General features: G+C 42.1%; 1 protein-coding gene across 2 annotated transcripts in view; it reads left to right on the top strand.

The window, feature by feature from the left end:
• KCNH1 (potassium voltage-gated channel subfamily H member 1) overlaps positions 1–22,411 on the top strand; it is a 765,170-nt gene that overhangs the window by 110,736 nt on the left and 632,023 nt on the right. For both annotated transcript variants that reach the window (XM_049858606.1, XM_049858609.1), the window contains exon 5: positions 12,635–12,753. In XM_049858606.1, the coding sequence (XP_049714563.1) occupies positions 12,635–12,753 (119 nt within the window). The remainder of the gene's footprint in view (positions 1–12,634; positions 12,754–22,411) is intronic.

Here is a 22,411-nt window from a genome sequence, read left to right as displayed (position 1 = left end):
TAAAGGAGTTTGTGAAATGGATGCTTATCATTTGGAACTTCATATCTTTTGTAAGCCAAGACAGAAATAAAGCAATGAGAGGAAAAAAAAAATTGTTCCTTATCCACATTTATTCAGCGCACGCTTATTGGGTATGTGTTGGATATCTACTCTTATGTTAGATGTTAAACATAAGGAAATGTCTGAGATACAGCCCCTGTTCATTAGATGACTTCTTGGGGGATGGACAGACAGGTTAACAAATAAGAACGGTAAAGCATAATCATGATCTTATAGAAGTTTGCCTAAGACATAAACCAAAAACCAAATCTGTTGCTATCGAATCGATTCCGACTCATAATGACCCTATAGGACAGAGTAGAACTGCCCCATAGGGTTTCCAAGGTGCTAAATATATTTTTTTGATTTTTATTGTGCATTAAGTGAAAGTTTACAAATCAAGTCAGTCTCTCACACAAAAACTTATATACACCTTGCCACATACTCCCAATTGCTCTCCCCCTAATGAGACAGCCAACTCCCTCCCTACGCTCCCTCTTTCCTTGTCCATTTCACCAGCTTTTAACCCTCTCTACCCTCTCATCTCCCCTCCAGGGAGGAGATGCCAACATAGCCTCAAGTGTCGACCTGACCCAAGAAGCTCACTCCTCACCAGCATCCCTCTCCAACCCATTGTCCAGTCCAATCCCTGTCTGAGGAGTTGGCTTTGGGAATGGTTCCTGTCCTGAGCCAACAGAAGGTCTAGGGGCCATGACCACCGGGGTCCTTCTAGTCTCAGTCAGACCGTTAAGTCTGGTCTTTTTATGAGAATTTGGGGTCTGCATCCCACTGGTCTCCTGTTCCCTCAGGGGTTCTCTGTTGTGTTCCCTGTCAGGGCAGTCATCAGTTGTAGCTGGGCACCATCTAGTTCTTCTGGTCTCAGGTTGATGTAGTCGCTGGTTTATGTGGCCCTGTCTGTCTCTTGGGCTCATAATTACCTTGCGTCCTTAGTGTTCTTCATTTTCCTTTGATCCAGGTGGGTTGAGACCAATTGATGTATCTCAGATGGCCGCTTGCTAGTGTTTAAGACCCCAGGCACCTCTCTTGAAGGTCGTATGCAGAATGTTTTCTTAATAGATTTTATTATGCCAATTGACTTAGGTGTCCCCTGAAACCATGGTCTCCAAATGCCCACCCTTGCTACACTGGCCTTCGAAGCATTCAGTTTATTCCAGAAACTTCTTTGCTTTTAGTTTAGTCCAGTTGCGCTGACCTCACCTGTACCGTGTGTTGTCTTTCTCGTCACCTAAAGTAGTTCTTATCTACTATCTAATTAGTGAGTACCCCTCTCCAACCTCCCTCCCCCGTCTCATAACCATCAAAGAATATTTTCTTCTCTGTTTGAACTATTTCTTGAGTTCTTATAATAGTGGTTTATATAATATTTGTCCTTCTGCAACTGACTAATTTCACTCAGCATAATGCTTTCCAGATTCCTCCATGTTATGAAATTTTTCACAGATTCATCACTGTTTTTTATCGATGGGTGGAGTATTCCATTGGGTGAATATACCATAATTTATTTATCCATTCATCCTTGATGGGCACCCTGGTTGCTTCCATCTTTTTGCTATTGTAAACAGTGCTGCAATGAAAATGGGTGTGCATATTATCTGTTGGTGTAAAGGCTCTTATTTCTCTAAGATATATTCCAAGGAGTGGGATTGCTGGATCATATGGTAGTTCTATTTATAGCTTTTGAAGGAAGCGCCAAATCGATTTCAAAAGTGTTTGCACCATTTTATATTCCCACCAGCAGTGTATAAGTGTTCCAGTCTCTCCACAGCCTGTCCAACATTTATGCTTTTGTGTTTTTTGGATTAATGCCAGCCTTGTTGGCGTGAGATGAAATCTCATTGGAGTTTTGATTTGCATTTCTCTAATGGCTAATGATCGTGAGCATTTCCTCATGTATCTGTTAGCTACCTGAATGTCTTCTTTAGTGAAGTGTCTGTTCATACCTTTTGCCCATTAAAAAAAAATTTTTTTATACTTTTTATTATGCTTTAAGTGAAAGTTTACAAATCAAGTCAGTCTCTCACACAAAAACCCATATACACCTTGCTACACACTGCCAGTTACTCTCCCCCTAATGAGACAGCCTGCTCTCTCCCTCCACTCTTCTCTTTTCGTGTCTATTTTGCCAGCTTCTATCCCCCTCCACCCTCTCATCTCCCCTCCAGGAAGGAGATGCCAACATAGTCTCAAGTGTCCACCTGATCCAAGAAGCTCACTCCTCACCAGCATCCCTCTCCAACCCATTGTCCAGTCCAATCCCTGTCTGAAGAGTTGGCTTCAGGAATGGTTCCTGTCCTGGGCCAACAGAAGGTCTGGGGGCCATGACCACTGGGGTCCTTCTAGTGTTAGACCATTAAGTCTGGTCTTATGAGAATTTGGGGTCTACATCCCACTGCTCTCCTGCTCCATCCAGGGTTCTCTGTTGTGTTCCCTGTCAGGGCAGTCATTGGTTATAGCTGGGCACCATCTAGTTCTTCTGGTCTCAGGCTGATGTAGTCTCTGGCTCATGTGGCCCTTTCTGTCTCTTGCTTTTGCCCATTTTTTAATTGGGTTGTTTGTCTTTTTGCAGTTGAGTTTTTGCAGTATCATATAGATTTTAGAGATCAGGTGCTGATTGGAAATGTCATAGCTAAAAACTTTTTCCCAGTCTGTAGATAATTTTTTTACTCTTTTGGTGAAGTCTTTGGATGAGCATAGGTGTTTGATCTTTAGGAGCTCCCAGTTATCTAGTTTTTAGCTTCTGCATTGTTAGTAATGTTTTGTATACTGTTTATGCCATGTTTTAGAGCTCCTAACATTGTAACTATTTTTTCTTCCATGATCATTATTGTTTTAGATTTTATATTTAGGTCTTTGATCCATTTTGAGCTTGTTTTTGTGCATGGAGTGAGGTGCGGGTCTTGTTTCATTTTTTTGCAGATGGATATCTAGTTATGCCAGTACCATTTGTTAAAAAGACTGTCTTTTCCCCATTTAACTGTTTTGGGGCCTTTGTCAAATATCAACTGCTCATATGTGGATGGATTTATGTCTGGATTCTCAATTCTGTTCCATTGGTCTATGCATCTATTGTTGTACCAGTACCAGACTGTTTTGACTATTGTGGCGGTATAATAGGTTCTAAAATCAGGTAGAGTAAGGCCTCCCACTTTGTTCTTCTTTTTCAGTAATGCTTTACTTATCTGGGGCCTCTTTGCCTTCCATGTGAAGTTGGTGATTTGTTTCTGCATTTCATTAAAGAATGTCGTTGGAATTTGGATCAGAATTCCATTAAATGTATAGATCACTTTTGGTAGAATAGACATTTTTATAATGTTAAGTCTTCCTATCCATGACCAAGGTATGTTTTTTCACTTATGTAGGTCTCTTTTGGTTTCTTGCAGAAGTGTAGTATAGTTTTCTTTGTATAAGTCTTTTATATCTCTGGTAAGATTTATTCCTAAGTATTTTATCTTCTTGGGGGATATTGTAAATGGTATTGATTTGGTGATTTCCTCTTTGATGTTCTTTTTGTTGGTGTAGAGGAATCCAACTGATTTTTGTATGTTTATCTTGTATCCCAATACTCTGCTGAACTCTTCTATTAGTTTCAGTACTTTTCTTGAGGGTTCCTTAGAGTTTTCTGTGTATAAGATCATGCCGTCTGGAAATAGAGATAATTTTACTTCTTCCTTGCCAATCTAGGTCTGCTTTATGTAGCCTAATTGCTCTGGCTAGGACCTCCAACACAATTTTGAATAGGAGCGCTGATAAAAGGCATCCTTGTCTGGTTCCCGATCTCAGTGGGAATGCTTTCAGGCTCTCTCCACTTAGGATGATGTTGGCTGTTGGTTTTGTATAAATGCCCTTTATTATGTTGAGGAATTTTCCTTCTATTCCTATTTTGCTGAGAGTTTTTGTCATGAATGGTGTTGAACTTTGCCAAATGCCTTTTCTGCATCAGTTAATAAAATCATGTGATTCTTGTCTTTTGTTTCATTTATGTGATGGATTACAATGATTGTTTTTCTAATGTTGAACCATCCCTGCATACCTGGTATGAATCCCACTTGGTCATGGTGAATTATTTTTTTGATATGTTGTCGAATTCTATTGGCTAGAATTTTGTTGAGGATTTTTGCATCCAAGTTCATGAGGGATATAGGTCTGTAATTTTCTTTTTTGTGTGGTGTCTTTACGTGTTTTTGGTACCAGGGATATCGTGGCTGCATAGCATGAGTTTGGTATTATTCTGCTCTTTTCTATGCGCTGGGATACCTTTCATAATACTGGTGTTAACTCGTCTCTGAAAGTTTGGTAGAACTCTGCAAAGAAGCCGTCCGGGCTAGGGCTTTTTTTTTGTTGGGAGTTTTTTGATTACCTTTTCAATCTATTCTTTTGTTATGGGTCTATGTAGTTGTTCTAGCTCTGTTTGTGTTAGTTTAGGTAGGTAGTGCGTTTCTAGGAATTCATCCATTTCTTCTAGATTTTCAAATTTGTTAGAGTACAATTTTTCATAGTAATCTGATATGATTCTTTTAATTTCAGTTGCGTCTGTGGTAATATCACCCATCTCATTTCTTATTTGGGTTATTTGCTTTCTCTCCTGTTTTTCTTTTGTCAGTTTGGCCAATGGTTTATCAATTTTGTTGATTTTTTCAAAAAACCAGCTTTTGGTCTTGTTAATTCTTTCAATTGTTTTTCTGTTTTCCATTTCATTTAGTTCTGCCCTAATTTTTATCATTTGTTTTCTTCTGGTGCCTGTGGGTTTCTTTTGTTGCTCTCTTCCTTTTTGTTTAAGGTGTACGGAGAATTCTTTGATTTTGGCCCTTCTTTTTGGATGTGTTCATTTATTAATATAAATTGACCTCTGAGCACTGCTTTTGCTGTGTCCAAAGGTTCTGATAGGAAGTGTTTTCATTCTCATTGGATTTGATGAATTTCTTTATTGTATCCTTAATGTCTTCTATAATCCAGTCTTTTTTGAGCAGGATATTGTTCAGTGTCCAAGTGTTTGTTTTCTTTTCCCTGCTTTTTCTGTTATTGATTTCCACTTTAATGGCCTTATGGTTAGAGAAGATGCTTTGTAATATTTCAATATTTTGGGTTCTGCTAAGGCTTGCTTTATGCCCTATTATGGGGTCTATTCTAGAGAATTTTCCATGTGCACTAGAAAAGAAAGTATACTTGGTTGCTGTTGGGTGGAATGTTCTGTATATGTCTACGAGGTCAAGTTGGTTGATTGTGGCGTTTAGATCTTCCATGTCTTTACTGAGCTTCTTTCTAGATGTCCTGTCCTTCACTGAGAGTGGTGTCTTGAAGTCTCCTACTGTTACTGTAGAGCTGTCTATCTCACTTTTCAATGCTGATAGAGTTTGTTTTATGTATGTTGCAGCCCTGTCATTGGGTACATAAATATTTAATATGGTTGGATCTTCTTGGTATATTGTCCCTTTAATCATTATATGGTGTCGTTCCTTATCCTTTATGATGGATTTAACTTTAAAGTCTATTTTTTCAGAAATTAGTATTGCCACTTCTGCTCGTTTTTGATTGTTGTTTGCTTGATATATTTTTTTTCATCCTTTGAGTTTTAGTTTGTTTGAGTCTCTAAGTCTAAGGTGTGTCTCTTGTAGGCAGCATATAGATGGATTGTGTTTTTTAATCCCTTTTGCCACTCTCTGTCTCTTTATTGGTGCATTTATTCCATTTACATTCAGCGTAATTATGGATAGGTGTGAATTTAGTGGTATCATTTTGACGGCTTTTTTTGTGTGTCGTTGACAGTTTCTTTTTCTACTTAATTTTATGTGCTGAGTCGATTATCTTTATGTATTGTCCTTTCCTCATATTCGTTGTTGTTGATTTTGTTCTGCTGAGTCTCTATTTTTTTCTCGTATTTTATTTTGATAAGTAGGATAGTTTGTCTCCTTTGTGGTTACCTTATTATTTACCCGTATTTTTCTAAATTTAAACTTAACTTTTATTTCTTTATATCACCTTATCTTCCTCTCCATGTAGAAGATCTAGGATTACATTTCTTAGTCCGTCTTTATTGTCTTAATGTTGTCTTCTTTTATATAATAACATCGCTGTTACCCTGTGTGGAGCTTGTTTTTTTTTTTTTTTTTTTTTTTCATCTTGCTTTGTTTTTTTGATTTCCCTGTCTGGGTTGACTTCTGATTGCTCTGCCCAGTGTTCTAGTCTTGCATTGATACCCGATATTATTGATTTTCTAACCAGAAAACTCCTTTTAGTATTTCTTGTAGTTTTGGTTTAGTTTTTACAAATTCCCTAAACTTGTGTTTATCTGGAAATGTCTTAATTCCACCTTCATGTTTAAGAGACTATTTTGCTGGATATATGATTCTTGGCTAGCATTTTTTTTCCCTTAACTTTTTAAGTAAGTCATCCCATTGCCTCCTTGCCTGCATGGTTTCCGCCGAGTAGTCCAAGCATATTCTTATTGGCCCTCCTTTGTAGGTGACTTTTTGTTTATCCCTAGCTGCTCTTAAAATTCTCTCTTTATCTCTGGTTTTGGCAAGTTTGATTATAATATGTCTTGGTGACTTTCTTTTAACATCTATAGTATGTGGAGTTTGATGTGCATCTTGGATAGATATCTTCTCATCTTTTGTGAAATCAGGGAAGTTTTCTGCCAAGAAGTCTTCAACAATTTTCTCTGTATTTTCTGTTATCCCTCCCTGTTCTGGTACTCCAATCACTTGTAGGTTATTTGTCTTGATAGAGTCCCACATGATTCTTAAGGTTTCTTCATTTTTTTTTAAATCTTTTATCTGATATTTCTTCAAATATATTAGTGCCAAGTGATTTATCTTCACGTTCAGAAGTTCTGGCTTCTACTTGCTCAGTTCTGCTCCTCTGACTTTCTATTTTGTCTACTTCCGTAATTTAATTTTTAATCTTCTGAATTTCTGATTGCTGTCTGTCTATGGATTTTTCCAGCTTATTAAATTTTTCATTATGTTCCTGAATAATCTTTCTAATTTCTTCAGTTACTTTATCTGTGTGTTCCTTGGCTTGTTCTGCATATTGTCTCATTTCCTTCCTGATGTGTTGAAGAGTTCTGGATATTAAACTTTTGTATTCTGGCTCTGGTAATTCCAGGAATGTACTTTCATCTGGAAGATTTCTGGATTCTTTGTTTTGAGAGCTTGTTGAGGTGATCATGGTCTGTTTCTTTATGTGACTTGATATTGACTGTTGTCTCCGAGCCATCTATAAGTTATTGTATTAGTTTATGCTTGCTTACTGTGTTGTAGCTTCTTGCTTTGTTTTGTTTTGATATGCCCAGATGGGTTGCTTGAGTGAGCTAGCTTGTTTATTTTTGCCTTTGGAGCTCTGATGTCCTGTCCCCCAATGGCTAGAGCTGTCATCAGGTATATCAGTCTAGGAGTCCATTCACTTTTCTTGTATGAATTCATCTCAGTTTTCCAGGTAGCTGATCATCAAGTGTGTGGTACAGGCTCTGTGCTACAGCCTTAGAGGGGCAGGGGTGATTGGTGTATGTACCAGTATCTTATTGCAGCAGGGGGTCATGCTCTGAACAAGGCAAGGGGTTGAGAACCGACCCCCGAGTGTCTTTGAGGAAAGCACGTCCCTGTTCCCTAGAGTGTGCAGGTGGGTGGGTTCTGCAGATGGGCTGTGGGCACCCAACGTTTTTGGTTGTAAGGACTGGGAGGGAAGTTATCTTTGGACCCCTGTCGCGGGTAGCTGGGTGACCTGAGTGGAGCTACCAGTCCTTAGGGCCCTGATGTGGGTAGGTGAGGACCCTGTTTAATAGGCAAAGCAATGTTAAACATCAAACACCCACCTCTCCACCACACAGCTGAAACAGTTGGAGTCTTCCAACAAGGGCCTATTCTGATGAAATAGGCCCACACAGGTCCATGCAGAGGGGAAAGGTGCTCAAAGTCTACAGACTGTTTATGCCTGGACAGAAGCCACTTCTCTCCTGAGCTCCTTCAGTTTGTTGAGCTGGCAGATTATCTTTTCCTGCAATTACAAATTTTTTCCTTCTCCAAGGCTGGGAGGATGGCTCTAGGCGCTCATCCGTGCCTATCTCAGGCCCAGGGAATTCAGCTGCTTAAGCCAGGTTGGGGGTTTGGGGGTTTGGTAAAATATACACAAGTACTTAGCTTTCGCCAAGAGCGCTGTTCTTCTCAGGTTCTGGAGGTGGGAGTAGGCTGTGTGGCTGGCTGCTTCTCCCTGAGGAAACTGTGGCTGAATGCTAGTACCAGCCCACCACTGCTGCTGCAGGAATGGTGCCTGAGGGTTCCCTGCGATTCGGGTCTGGTAACTCTTCTCCGCTTCTGAATCGTCTGTTCCTCCCCTTGCCCCTCAGTTCATTTTCTCAGGTTGCCTTCGATGCTCAGAGCTCCTAGCCTGTCATAAATATACTTGTTTTTTTTGGTCTTTGTTGTAAAGAGGGCTCATCAGAAGCATCTCTGTATTCCACCATCTTGGCTCTGCCTTCCAAGATGTTAAATCTTTACGGAAGCAGACTTCCACATCTTTCTCCCATGGAGTGGTTATTTGGTTCGAACTGCCAACCTTTTGCTGAACCACTGCGCCACCAGGGTTCCTGCCTGGGGCATAGTGGGGTACAAAGGAGGTAGTGAGCAGTTCTGTTGGGGGTAGGGTGGTACCAGGGGGAGGCTTCTTTGAAGGATGTTGCTCCAACTGTCTTGTTTTCCTTGTGGAAAATGACCATCTGGCTTTCCCCAAGTGAGGTCATCTTGAGCTAGGTTCTCATCGGGTCATCCCTCCCCAGTTGGCCTTTGGGTAACAAGAGGTACACTTTCTCTAGATATATCTCCCTCAGTGGTGTAAATGGTTTGTGCCAACTGTCAACTCAAAGTTTGGCAGTTTGAACCTACCCAGTGGCTCTGCAGAAGATAGGTCTGGTGATTTGCTTTCATTAACATTATAGTCAAGAAGACCCTATGAGGTATTTCTAGAGCACATGGAGTTGCCATGAGTTGGAATTGACCTGACAGCAGCTAACAACAACAGCTTTGCTATATGGGGCATCATAGGTCCAGACTATACATATTTTCTACCCAACTTGTTTGCTTCTTTTGCTATGATTTTAATCTCATTGAATGACTGTCACCCCAGTTACCCAAACCAGGAGCCTGGGGGCCACCTGGATTGCCTCTTCTCTCCCTATTGTTCACCAAATCCTGTTATTCCACCCCTGTAGCTGCTGTAATGCCTTCCCTCACTTCCTGGCCCAGGCCACAGCATCGGTCTGGGGCGGGGTTCTGCAACAGCCTCATAACTCATCTTTCTCCTGTCAACCTTTTTTTCATCTACTGTCCACACTGCTGCTCTGTCCAACTGAAATGCACAGCACTTTATGTATTCTCTTTCCCCCACAGTTAGACTCCTTCAGTAGTTCCCCTTGGGTTTTAGGATAAAGTTAATATTTCTTACTTACTGCCTAAGTTTTTCTTGATCTGGCCCCTGACAACCTCTTTAGCATCACCTCCGGCCACTGCCTGTATTCCCCTCACTTCCCCTACAGGCCATGCCCATTCATCTAGCCATTTAGGACTTCTTGCATTTTACTGACATATTTTATGATTTTCTTCCTTCGTAGGTATTCTTCCTTCTGTGTGAATGCCCTTCCTTTCCTTCTTGGATTCGGCTAACTCCTGCTCATCTTTCAAAATTTTGCTCGAGTGTCACCTCCTCTGGGAAGCTTTCCCTGACTCCCCAGCCTGTATTCCATATGCTTTCTCTAGACAGTCTTGGCCATAGCACCCTGTACTTGTCTCTTGTCATAGAACCTAGATCACTACATCATGATTGTGTATATACTTGTCAGTTCTCCCTACTAGAGTGAGTGCTCTTGGAGGTAAAGGACTGTGTCTCACTCATCTCAGAATCTCCAATTCCTAGCACTGTGTCTGGTGTATGTTATGTTTATAGAGTGAACAAATGAATGAATGCATTTGTTCATCTGATTAGGCATAGGAGTCCCTGGGTGGTGCAGATAGGTAAGTGCTCAGCTACTAACCAAATATTGGCAGTTTGAATCTACCCAGAGGCACCTCAGAAGAAATTCTTAGCAATTTACTTCCAAGAAATTAGCCATTGAAAACCCTACGGAGCACAGTTTTACTCTGACACACATGGGGTCACCATGAGTTGGGGTTGACTTGATGGTAACTGCATTTTTTATAGTCCAGAAAGGAAAACATGATAGAAGGAAATTGGGAGACAGCTTACCCATTCTGGGCAGAGATGTGATGGGGGACTTCATTTTGCCCTCAATTGCCCCACCACCACCACATACTCATCTACCCCTGCCCTCCACTCAGCCAGCTGAGAGACAACTCCTTTAAGAGCCACATATTGGAAAGGAGAATCAGGGATAGATTAAGGAGAGGTGAGAGGCCAGGCTGAGCCCCAGAAACACCCAGAAGTCCAGAGGCCTTCCTTTCCATCCCTTTATGCTGATGAGCCAAGGCCCTGTGTCCCTACTAGGCAGGACCTGGGGTGTTTGCCCTGCTGCCCCCCTCTCATCATTGCTCCCAGAGTATGGAAGGGGTGGCAGTGTCGGGGTGCTGGTGCAGAGCTCATGCAGAGGTGGAGCCAGGGGTTGGGGCAGAGGGGGGCACTTGCCCCTGGGTGCAAAACCGAGGGGGCACCAGTGACGTCACTAGGAGAGTGGGGAGGGGGGTGGTGTGGACCGCACCGGAAGACACTGTCAGAGGGGGTGACACCACAAGGTCTAGAGATACATCCAAGACCAAACTATGCAGGACTTGAGCTGCTCCAGAAAGCCAGTGCCTGCTTCAGCCAAGTTTCTGCGCCACTCTGGGCTGCCGCGGCTGTCAGTGTCTGTCAGGGTGATTCACCTGCCCCTAGGTACCTGCGGCCGCCACCAACACTGCCGTCTCCTGGGCACCCCAGAGCCTGCCTGTCAGCCCGCCCGCTGCCCTGGGGATGGAGTGGTGGGCAGTCGCACACGGGCCACGGGAGCCCTTGGCTTCTCCTTTTCATTGCTGCTATCAGCATTTATTCATCTTGAAATTTTTTGGGGGGGCTCAATTTAGAGATTGCTCCTGGGTGTTCTAATGGGGGGAGGTGTCCAATTTAGAAGTTGCCCTTAGGCACTCTAATGGGGTGGAGGTGTACAATTTAGAGGTTGCCCCTAGATGTTCTAATGGAGGGGGGTGGTTCTCAATTTAGAGGTTGCCCCTGGATGCTGTAATGGGGGTGGGTTCCCAATTTGGAGATTGCCACTGGGTGCTGCTGGTTACTGTCAATATGCTCCTGAGCTCACGCACACTTGGGAAAAATGTACTTTCTGTTCTTGAAGAGCTTTGCAGGATTCAATCCAAGCTTTCTTTTGAGCTGAAAGAGAGTCTGACGCTGAGACTTAAAAATTTTTAACTCATGGTTCCCACTAGTGAATTCCAGTGAGCAGGTTCGTAAATGGCACAGTCATGGGAGCTGCAGAAGACCCCTGCAGCATCTGTGCTGTCTGCTCCTGTTAACAGGACCCCCGCAGCCTGACTACCATGCCGCTCTTTTCAAGCCAAGCCCAGCAGTCTCATGTCTCTGCTTTATGGTATCAGGAGGAATGAAAGCGCTATTAGCTTTCATTAAAGCCCTGAACTTTTGGAATGGGGTAAAAAAGAACTGATTTGCTATTCTGGCTGTGTTTACAAGTAACTACCCAGATCAGGATTCTTGAAAATTGTGCAAAAGTCCAGTCATCTGCTTAGCCCTACTGTCCTTGGGACTCTTAAGTCTGTCTTGGAAAGGTGCTCCAGGGTAAAAATTGGTAGATAAGATTTCTGCTGCCAGGTGCTGAATACTTCTGAACTCTAAAGGATAAAAATAAAATCATCTAGTCATACTTTTAGCTGTTACATGTGAGTAGCTGTATATTCCGTTTATTTGCTATATACCCAGGATCCAGGTTTTTGGAGCTCAAAGCTTGGTCTTGAGAATGCTGGCAGGCTTTTAGAGACCTCAACTCTGGGGCAAGTGTTGTTGTTATAACTTTGATGCAGATGGGTTGTTGGATATCAGAATGCATGATTGTCTTTGGGGATCTTTAAAAACAGTAAAGATCACTCATGTTTCTTGGATTTTGAGGTATAGGGTGAGCGGATTAGAAAAAGGCCCTTCTTCTGAGCCTGTCATGCTCTATAAGCCCCACTGAAACCTGTCCACTACGGTAACCCTGCTGGTATTTGAAAAACCAGTGGCATAGCTTCTAGCATCACAGCAATAGGCAAGCCACCACAGTATGACGAACTGACACAGGTGGTGGTCTCTATATGTAAAATGGTACTTAAACCTCCTCTGCATACATTGCAGAGCTCTGATTAGGATAAAGGGAAGAACATGGGAAAAATAAACTACTGCCCAGATTTGAGTATGTCGAGGTGCATTTGTGAGCAGTAGGTCTTGATGATGGGGAATCAGAGTGAATCACGGACACTCAGGAGGAAAATAAGGTGTCTGCTTCAAACAGGGTCACTTGTGATGTAATTGCCCATGCTCCTATGGGATGTGGTTAAACCTGTCTTTCCTTCTCTTCCATGGGCTGTAGGTTGGGGGAAGTTTGCCCGGCTGACCAGAGCACTGACAAGCAGCAGGGGTGTCCTCCAGCAGCTGGCCCCCAGTGTGCAGAAAGGCGAGAACGTCCACAAGCACTCCCGCCTGGCAGAGGTAAGGGCAGGGATGAGCTTGTCTGAAACCACACTTCTCTGGAGTGCATGGGCTGAGAAAATGCCACAAGGCTAGTGTACTGGCTTGGACCCCAGACTCAGCACCCCGGACTCTTGTCTTGGCTGGGCTACACACCAAGATGTGTGACTTTGGGTGAATGACCTGGCTCCCTTGGGCTTTGTACTTTTCCATGTTAAAGGGGGCTGGAAACAGCTCTGTTCCAACTTGCTTGAGATTACAGGTGTCAGTTCACTTTTTTGAGGGTGTAGGGAAGGAGCTAGAAGTGCTATGTACATGAAGAGATTTTATTTCAATTGTGGGAAATACGTATGTAACGAAACATTTACTGTTTCAACAATCTTCACATGTACAATTCAGTGACATTATGTTGATCATGTTGGATCAACTATCACCGTTGTCTGTTTTCAAAATTTCCCATCACCCTAAGAGAAGCTCAGTGCCCCTACACATTGAGTCCCCTTACATGAAGGGGCTTTTACTTATAAACTAAAGACAATTTTTGTTGTTTGAGTAATAGATACTATTACAGAAAAAGAAGATACCAGAAGCAAATAGAAGAAAATCAAAATTACCTGTAATTCTACTGGAGCCCCGGTGGTACAGTTGTTAAGAGCTATGGCTGTTAACTAAAATGTCAGCAGTTCGAATCCTCCAACTGCTCCTTGGTAAACCCTATGAGGGAGTTCTACTCTGTCCTATAGGGTTGCTACGAGTCAGGATCAACTCGACGGCAATGGGTTTGGTTTGGTTTGGTTTTTTGGTTTTATAACCCTACTATTTAGCATTGTTACTATTTTAGTGTATATTCCTTAACTCTTTTACTTGTGCATATCTTATTTCCTTAAGCCTAAGAACTACATTTTATCACGTATTAATGTTTATGAGGTTGAGATGTATCTAGTAATCAGTGTGTACATTTAATGTGGTTATGTTGCTTTTTCTTCATTTAATAGAATCATGGACATCTTTCCAGGTTGATAAATACACTTAAAATAAAACTATTGTTGTGTTGTCCATAACTTTTGTTGTTAGTTGCCATTGAGTTGATTCTGACACATAACAACCCTATGTAATACAGTAGAACTTCCTGATAGGGTTTTCTTGGCTGTAATCTTTACGGAAGCAGATGACCAGGTCTTTCTCCTGCAGAGCTGCTGGGTAGGTTTGAATCACCAACCTTTCGGTTAGCAGGTGAGTGCTTAACCATTGCAACATCAGGGCTCCTTGTTCATAACCTCAGTAGTAAGTAAAAGTCATAGCTGTGGTTTTTTTTTTTGCTGGGGCAAGTGGGAGACTGGGAAACTTCCATAAGGTATTTTACCAGGCTTATTGCACCCAGGTTACTATTATCCATCTTTGGTGGTCTTCGTTTTTCACCTAGAGCTGGGTGAGACCAACTAGGGGCATTATAATAACCTCCCCACAGGAAACCTCCATCTGACTCAAAGATGACAACATAAGCTCTCCCTCTGCCTGGTGGCAGTCAGTCACTCCTCTGCTGTGCTCAGATGCTAGGACCCTTCTGGCCTGACTCCTGGCTCTCTTAGCCGCTCAAGGAGTACCTTCCAACATGGCATGGCTCATAGTGACTGCTTGAACATGTGCATTGAATGTCAAATGAGTTAAACACAGACAGTCTGCTTGTGGCAGCCAGAAGTTTTTGCCAGCAGTGGGGATGGGGAGTGTTCATTTGCATCAGCTGGAAAAGGAGAGATGTTTGGATGATGGTGGAGCCATTTTTTGTCATGATGTAGACTCAGCTTATGATGGAAAGAGAACTAAAAGAGATCGCTCAGTTTACAGTCTGTGCTTTCCCTGCTTCTTCTTATGGTTAATATTGTAACCTCTTCTCCTACCACTCTCTCCCTTGCTCACTGTTAACCAGCCATACTGTTCTCCATGCTCCACACCAGGGTTGTTCTTCCCAGAGAGATCTGCATGGCCAACACTGTTACCATTAAACCCATTAAACTCTGTAAGTCTTTGCTCACATGTCATTTTCTCCATGTAGCTGCCCTACCAGTCTATTTAAAACTACAACCCCACTCCTCTCCATACCCCTCACTTCTAATTGTCCCCTTTGTGTGTTAGTCATCCAGTGCTGCTGTAACAGAAATACCACAAGTGGGTGACTTTAACAGACAGAAATTTATTTTCTCACAGTTTAGGAGGCTATAAGTCTAGATTCAGGGTGCCAGCTCTAGGGGAAGGCTTTTTCTCTCTCTTGGCTCTGGGGGAAGGTCCTTGCCTCTTTCCAGCTTCTGTTTCTTGGTTCCTTGGAGATTTCACGTGGCGTGGCATCTGTCTTCCCCTGTCTGTGCTTCCTTGCTTATTGCTTAATCTACCCTTTTATATCTCAAAAGAGATTGACTTAAGATACACCCTACACTAATACTGCCTCATTAACGTAACAAAGAAAAATCTATTCCCTAATGGGATTATAACTACAGGTATTGTAGAATTTACAACACATATTTTTGGGGCCACAGTTCAATCCATAACACCCTGCTCTGTTTTTCTCCACGTAATACCTTCTAAAGTCCGATATAATTTATTTATTGTTCACTGGTGTATCTTAGGAAACCCTGGTGGTGTAGTGGTTAAGTGCTGTGGCTGCTAACCAAAGGGTTGGCAGCTCAAATCTGCCAGGCACTCCTTGGAAAATCTATGGGGCAGTTCTACTCTGTCCTATAGGGTTGCTATGAGTCAGAATCGACTCGGTGGCACTGGGTTTGTTTTGGTTTTTGTTTGGTGTATCTCAAGTACTTAGAGCAGTGCCTGGCACATAATAGGTGCTCAATAACTACTTTTAAAAAAATTAATTGAAAGAATCAAAAGAAAGGGAATGATGTAAGTGTTTTTGTCTACCTGTCTAGATATAAATAGTTATTCATCGATTAGCAATGTGAAACAAACATCTGGGCCCCATTGCAGGGGATAGTCAGCTTTAAGCAGAGAAAAACCTATTCCCTGGCTATAGTCTATACCTGATATTCTGCTTAGCTTTCTCATTAGTAAGTGCATTGAACAAATGGAGATTAAGAGTAGGGTTACCTCAATGAAACCTTTCCCACCTCTAGGAGCATATGACACATAGCACAAGTGGACTGGGAAGAGCAGGTTTTCGTTGAAATGGGTTGCACATTCTGTGGTTTCCAGGGATAACTTAGCTCCCTGTTAGGCTGCTCCTCTCTCCTGAGCAGTGACCCAGCCCAGGAGCAATCTGGCTCCAGTCCTCACCATATCCCCTCCTGGAATTATTCTAGAAAAGAAAAAAGCATTACTGTGTGCCAAGTTCTATGCTTCTCCCCGTTATTCTTCATAGCAACTTGGAAGGTAAGCATCCTTTTCCTTTTTTTTTTTTTCAGAAGAGGAAACTGAGGCACAGGGAAGATGACTAACTTGATCAAGGTCATTGGGTGGTGAGAGGTAGACTGTGGATTGAAAACCAGGTTTACCTGACTCCAAGCCCAACACATTTCTCATTTGGGGCCATTCCTTCTGGGCATTGTCTCTCCTTCACAGCCTTCTGCTACCAGGCTTTCTGGCTTTAGACCTGATAGGAGACCATCATCTCCCTCATCAGGAAAGGAAACCAAGTCCACCACTTCTGCTGTTCTTTGGCATCCCATTCCCATTTCTTTCTATTTTTTTTAGAGGGGTGGTTTATTTTCAGATCTTAAAAATACCTTACATCAGCACATCAGTCAGGAGAATCTTTGTAATAGGTTGAATTCTCTGGGATGCAGACCTGAGTGGAAGACAAGGGGGTTGAAACAGCATTGGGCAGGAAGAGCTTCGAAACACAGTGCAGACCCAACAGAGGCTCTGCTGGCCAACAGGGAGTTCTGAAGCAGTGATTGCCTGCTAGAGGGGTCCCATATGGGGCAGAAAGAGCCAGTCCCTTGAATCACTTTCTTGCGCCGTCATCAGGGGCTACCCCAAGAAGAGCGTGACCTCATGGGAAAGCTGAGGCTGGCTGTGAGGAAGCTAACAGCTGGAGGCTGTCAGCTAATCACACTCCCCACAGTTGGGCAACGAATCCTTTCTTGAAGAGGGATCTATCTGAGCAGCACATCTCTGAGTTGGCCACCGCCTTGCTGCTGTAACTCTTTCTGCTCTTACAGGAAGAAAAGCTGCAGTCTGTGTGAGAGAGAGCCTCACACGTGCCCAACAGGACTCACTGTGTGGCCTTCATGCAGGAGTGACCTTGGTGTGGCTTGGTTTTGCTGGGACAACTCTTTGCTGCCGGCCTCTCTCTCTGTCCACTGACCAGCTGTGGGGAAGAAGTAGAGGGGAAGCCAGCTTTACCCATCACAACTTCTCTCAGATGGTCTCCCCATGAGGAAGCTGGGTCGAGGACTTACATTCATCTGAGATATGTAGCTGTGAAGCATGGAGCTTGGGCCTGTGGGCATGTCAGGGGAGTGAGTGGTACCATGCTCATGGCCCCCGATAGTCACCACCTGCTTTAAGCAGAATCAGAGTGTACATCTGGCAAATGCCATAGATGCTGTTGTTTTACATGTACATGAGCAGAGCAGTGGCTGAAACAGGATTGAAGACTATAACCCACTTTGCAATTTATTTAGCTGTGTGTTTTTGAGCAAGTCATTGCTCTTCTGAGAGCTTCAGTTTCCTCCTCTTCCTGCTCTTCAAATAGGGATACCAAAGCAAGTGCCATCAAGTTGGTTATGACTCATAGTGACCCTATAGGATAGTAAGTTCAAATTTGTGAGGAATAAAGGAGATTCTGAATATAAATACTTTGGTCATTTAAGGTGCTCAACAAATATTAGTTTAATCTTAGTAAGCACTCAACAAATGCTAGTGAGTTAGTATGGATGTGATGGATTAGTAGAAGTGGAATTAGGGAGACAAAAGGTCTTTTAAAACTGGGTAGAAACTAACTGCCAAAGTTCACATCAAAAAGTTGTGCTGAGGTGGAGCCAAGATGGCGGAATAGACAGATGCTTCTGGCGAGTCCTCTTTACAACAAAGACCTGAAAAAACAAGTGAAACGAGTATATTTATGAAAAGCTTGGAGCTGTGAGCATTAAAAGCAAGCTTAGAAAAACTGAGGGGCAGGGGGAAGAAGAGACCATTTAGAACTGGAGAGGAGTTACACGGGGAGCCCTCAGGCACCATTCCCAGAGCTGCGGTGGCAGGCTGGTACTAGCGTTCGGCTGCAGTTTCCTCAGGGAGAAGCAGCCAGCCACACAGCCTACTCACACCTTCAGAACCAGAGAAGAACGGTGCTCTCGGCAAAAGCTAAGTAGTTGTGTATATTTTACTGTACCCCCTCCCCCCATCCCAAACCCGCTTCAGCGGCTGAATTCCCTGGGCCTGACATAGGCCCTGTTGCGTGCCTAGAGCCATCCTTCCAGTCTTGGAGAAGGAAAAAATTTGCATTTAGGGGAAAAGGTAATTTGCCAGCTCAACTAACCTGGGGAGGTCAGGCCAGAAGCGGCTCCTGTCCAGGCATAAATAGTCTGTGGACTCTGAGCACCTTTTCCCCTGTGCATGGACCTGTGTGGGCCTGTTTCATGAGAATAGGCCCTTGTTGGCAGACTCCAACCGTTTCAGCTGTGCAGTGGAGACGTGGGTGTTTGATGTTTGACATTGCTTTGCCTATTAAACAAGGCCCTTACCTACCCACATCAGGGGCCTAAGGACTGGTAGCTCCACTCAGGTCACCCAGCCACCCGTGACAGGGGTCCAAGGATAACTTCCTTCCCAGTCCTTACAACCAAAACATGGGTACTCATGGTCTGTCGCAGAACCCACCCACCTGCACACTCTAGGGAACAGGGACACGCTTTCCTCAGAGACACTCGGGGGTCAGTTCTGAGCCCCCTGCCTTGTTCAAAGCATGATCCCCTGCTGCAATCAGATACCCGTACCTACACCAATCACCTCTGCCCCTCTAAGACTGTAGGACAGAGCCTGTACCACATACTTGATGATCAACTACCTGGACACCTGAGCTGAATTCATACAAGAAAAGTGAATGGACTCCTAGACTGATATACCTGATAACAGCTCTAGCCATCTGGGGACAGGATGTCAGAGCTCCAAAGGCAAACATAATCAAGCTAGCTCACTCAAGCAACCCATTTGGGCATATCAAAACAAAACAAAGCAAGAAGCTATGACACACTAAGCAAACACAAACTAATACAATAACTTATAGATGGCTCGGAGACAACAGTCAATATCAAGTCACGTAAAGAAACAGACCAAAAAGCAGGGAAAAGAAATCAAACACTTGGAAACTGAACAATACCCTGCTCAAAAAAGACTGGATTATAGAAGACATTAAGGATGGAATAAAGAAATTCATAGAATCCAATGAGAATGAAAACACTTCCTATCAGAACCTTTGGGATACAGCAAAAGCAGCACTCAGAGGTCAATTTATACCAACAAATGCACACATACAAAAAGAAAAAAGGGCCAAAATCAAAGAATTATCACTACCACTTGAACAAATAGGAAGAGAGCAACAAAAGAAACCCTTATGCACCAGAAGAAAACAAATGATAAAAATTAGAGCAGAGCTAAATGAAATAGAAAACAGAAAAACAATTGAAAGAATTAACAAGACCAAAAACTGGTTCTTTGAAAAAATCAACAAAATTGATAAACCATTGACCAGACTGACAAAATAAAAACAGGAGAGGAAGCAAATAACCCAAATAAGAAATGAGATGGGCAATATTATAACAGAACCAACTGAAATTAAAAGAATCGTATCAGATTACTATGAAAAATTACACTCTAAAAAATTTGAAAACCTAGAAGAAATGGATGAATTCCTGGAAACACACTACCTACCTAAACTAACACAAACAGAAGTAGAACAACTAAGTAGACCCATAACAAAAGAAGAGATTGAAAAGGTAATCAAAAAACTCCCAACAAAAAGTAGCCCGGGCCCATAATGCTTCACTTCAGAGTTCTACCAAACTTTCAAAGAGTTAACACCACTACTTCTATGAAGCCACCATATCCCTGTTACCAAAACCAGGTAAAGACACCATAAAAAAAGAAAATTACAGACCAATATCCCTCATGAACTTAGACACAAAGATCCTCAAAAAAATTCTCGCCAATAGAATTCAACAACATATCAAAAAAATAATTCACCATGACCAAGTGGGATTCATACCAGGTATGCAGGGATGGTTCAACATTAGAAAAACAATTAATGTAATCCATGACATAAATAAACAAAAGACAAGAATCACATGATTTTATCAATTGATGCAGAAAAGGCATTTGACAAAGTTCAACACCCATTCATGATAAAAACTCTCAGCAAAATAGGAATAGAAGGAAAATTGCTCAACATAATAAAGGGTATTTATACAAAGCCAATAGCCAACTTCATCCTAAATGGAGAGAGCCCGAAAGCATTTCCCTTGAGATCGGGAACCAGACAAGGATTCCCTTTATCAGCGCTCTTATTCAACATTGTGCTGAAGGTCCTGGCCAGAGCAATTAGGCTAGAAAAAGAAATAAAAGGCATCCAGATGGGCAAGGAAGAAGTAAAATTATCTCTATTTGCAGATGACATGATCTTATACACAGAAAACCCTAAGGAATCCTCCAGAAAACTACTGAAACTAATAAAAGAGTTCAGCAGAGTACCGGGATACAAGGTAAACATACAAAAATCAGTTGGATTCCTCTACGCCGACGAAAAGAACATCGAAGAGGAAATCACCAAATCAATGCCATTTACAGTATCCCCCAAGAAGATAAAATACTTGGGAATAAATCTTACCAGAGATGTAAAAGACTTATACATAGAAAACTACAATATACTTCTGCAAGAAACCAAAAGAGACCTACATAAGTGGAAAAACATACCTTGGTCATGGATAGGAAGACTTAACATTATAAAAATGTCTATTGTACCAAAAGTGATCTATACATTTAATGGAATTCTGATCCAAATTCCAACAACATTCTTTAATGAGATGGAGAAACAAATCACCAACTTCATATGGAAAGGAAAGAGGCCCCAGATAAGTAAAGCATTACTGAAAAAGAACAAAGTGGGAGGCCTTACTCTACCTGATTTTAGAACCTATTATACTGGCACAATAGTCAAAACGGTCTGGTACTGGTACAACAGATACATAGACCAATGGAACAGAATTGAGAATCCAGACATAAACCCATCAACACATGAGCAGTTGGTATTTGACAAAGGCCCCAAAACAGTTAAATGGGGAAAAGACAGTCTTTTTAACAAATGGTGCTGGCATAACTGGATACCCATCTGCAAAAAAAAATGAAAGAAGACCCATAATTCACTCCATGCACAAAAATGAGCTCAAAATGGATCGAAGACCTAAATATAAAATCTAAAACGATAAAGATCATGGAAGAAAAAGTAGGGACAACATTAGGAGCCCTAATACATGACATAAATAGTATACAAAACATTACTAACAATGCAGAAGAAAAACTAGATAACTGGGAGCTCCTAAAGATCAAACACCTATGCTCATCCAAAGACTTCACCAAAAGAGTGAAAAGATTATCTACAGACTGGGAAAAAGTTTTTAGCTATGACATTTCCCATCAGCACCTGATCTCTAAAATCTACGTGATACCGCAAAAACTCAACTGCAAAAAGAAAAATAACCCAATTAAAAAATGGGCAAAAGATATGAACAGACACTTCACTAAAGAAGACATTCAGGTAGCTAACAGATACATGAGGAAATGCTCACGATCATTAGCCATTAGAGAAATGCAAATCAAAACTTCAATGAGATTCCATCTCATTGCAACAAGGCTGGCATTAATCCAAAAACAGAAAACAATAAATTTTGGAGAGGCTGTGGAGAGATTGTAACACTTATACACTGCTGGTGGGAATGTAAAATGGTACAACCACTTTGGAAATCGATTTGGTGCTTCCTTCAAAAGCTAGAAATAGAACTACCATATGATCCAGCAATCCCACTCCTTGGAATATATCCTAGAGAAATAAGAGCCCTTACACGAACAGATATATTCATACCCATGTTCGTTGCAGCACTGTTTACAATAGCAAAATGATGGAAGCAACCAAGGTGCCCGTCAATGGATGAATGGATAAATAAGTTATGGTATAGTCACACAATGGAATACTACTCATCAATAAAGAACAGTGATGAATCTGTGAAACATTTCATAATATGGAGGAATCTGGTGGCATTATACTGAGTGAAATTAGATGCGAAAAGACAAATATTGTATAAGACCACTATTATATGAACTCAAGAAATAGTTTAAGCAGAGAAGAAAATATTCTTTGATGGTTACGAGAGGGGGGAGGGAGGGAGGGAAGGTGGGAGGGGATATTCACTAATTAGATAGTAGATAAGAACTACTTTAGGTGACGGGAAAGACAACACAATATAGGCGAAGTCAGCACAACTGGACTAAACCAAAAGCAAAGAAGTTCTTGGAATAAACTGAATGCTTCGAAGGCCAGCGTAGCAGGGGCAGGGGTTTGGGAACCATGGTTTCAGGGGACATCTAAGTCAATTGGCATAATAAAATCTATTAAGAAAACATTCTGCATCCCACCTTGGATAGAGGTGTCTGGGGTCTGAAACGCTAACGAGTGGCCATC

This window comes from Elephas maximus, chromosome 18 (genome assembly GCF_024166365.1).
Source record: "Elephas maximus indicus isolate mEleMax1 chromosome 18, mEleMax1 primary haplotype, whole genome shotgun sequence".
Taxonomy (NCBI): domain Eukaryota; kingdom Metazoa; phylum Chordata; class Mammalia; order Proboscidea; family Elephantidae; genus Elephas; species Elephas maximus.
The sequence above is the reverse complement of the archived record's forward strand: the minus strand, read 5'-3'. Positions and strand labels throughout refer to the sequence as shown.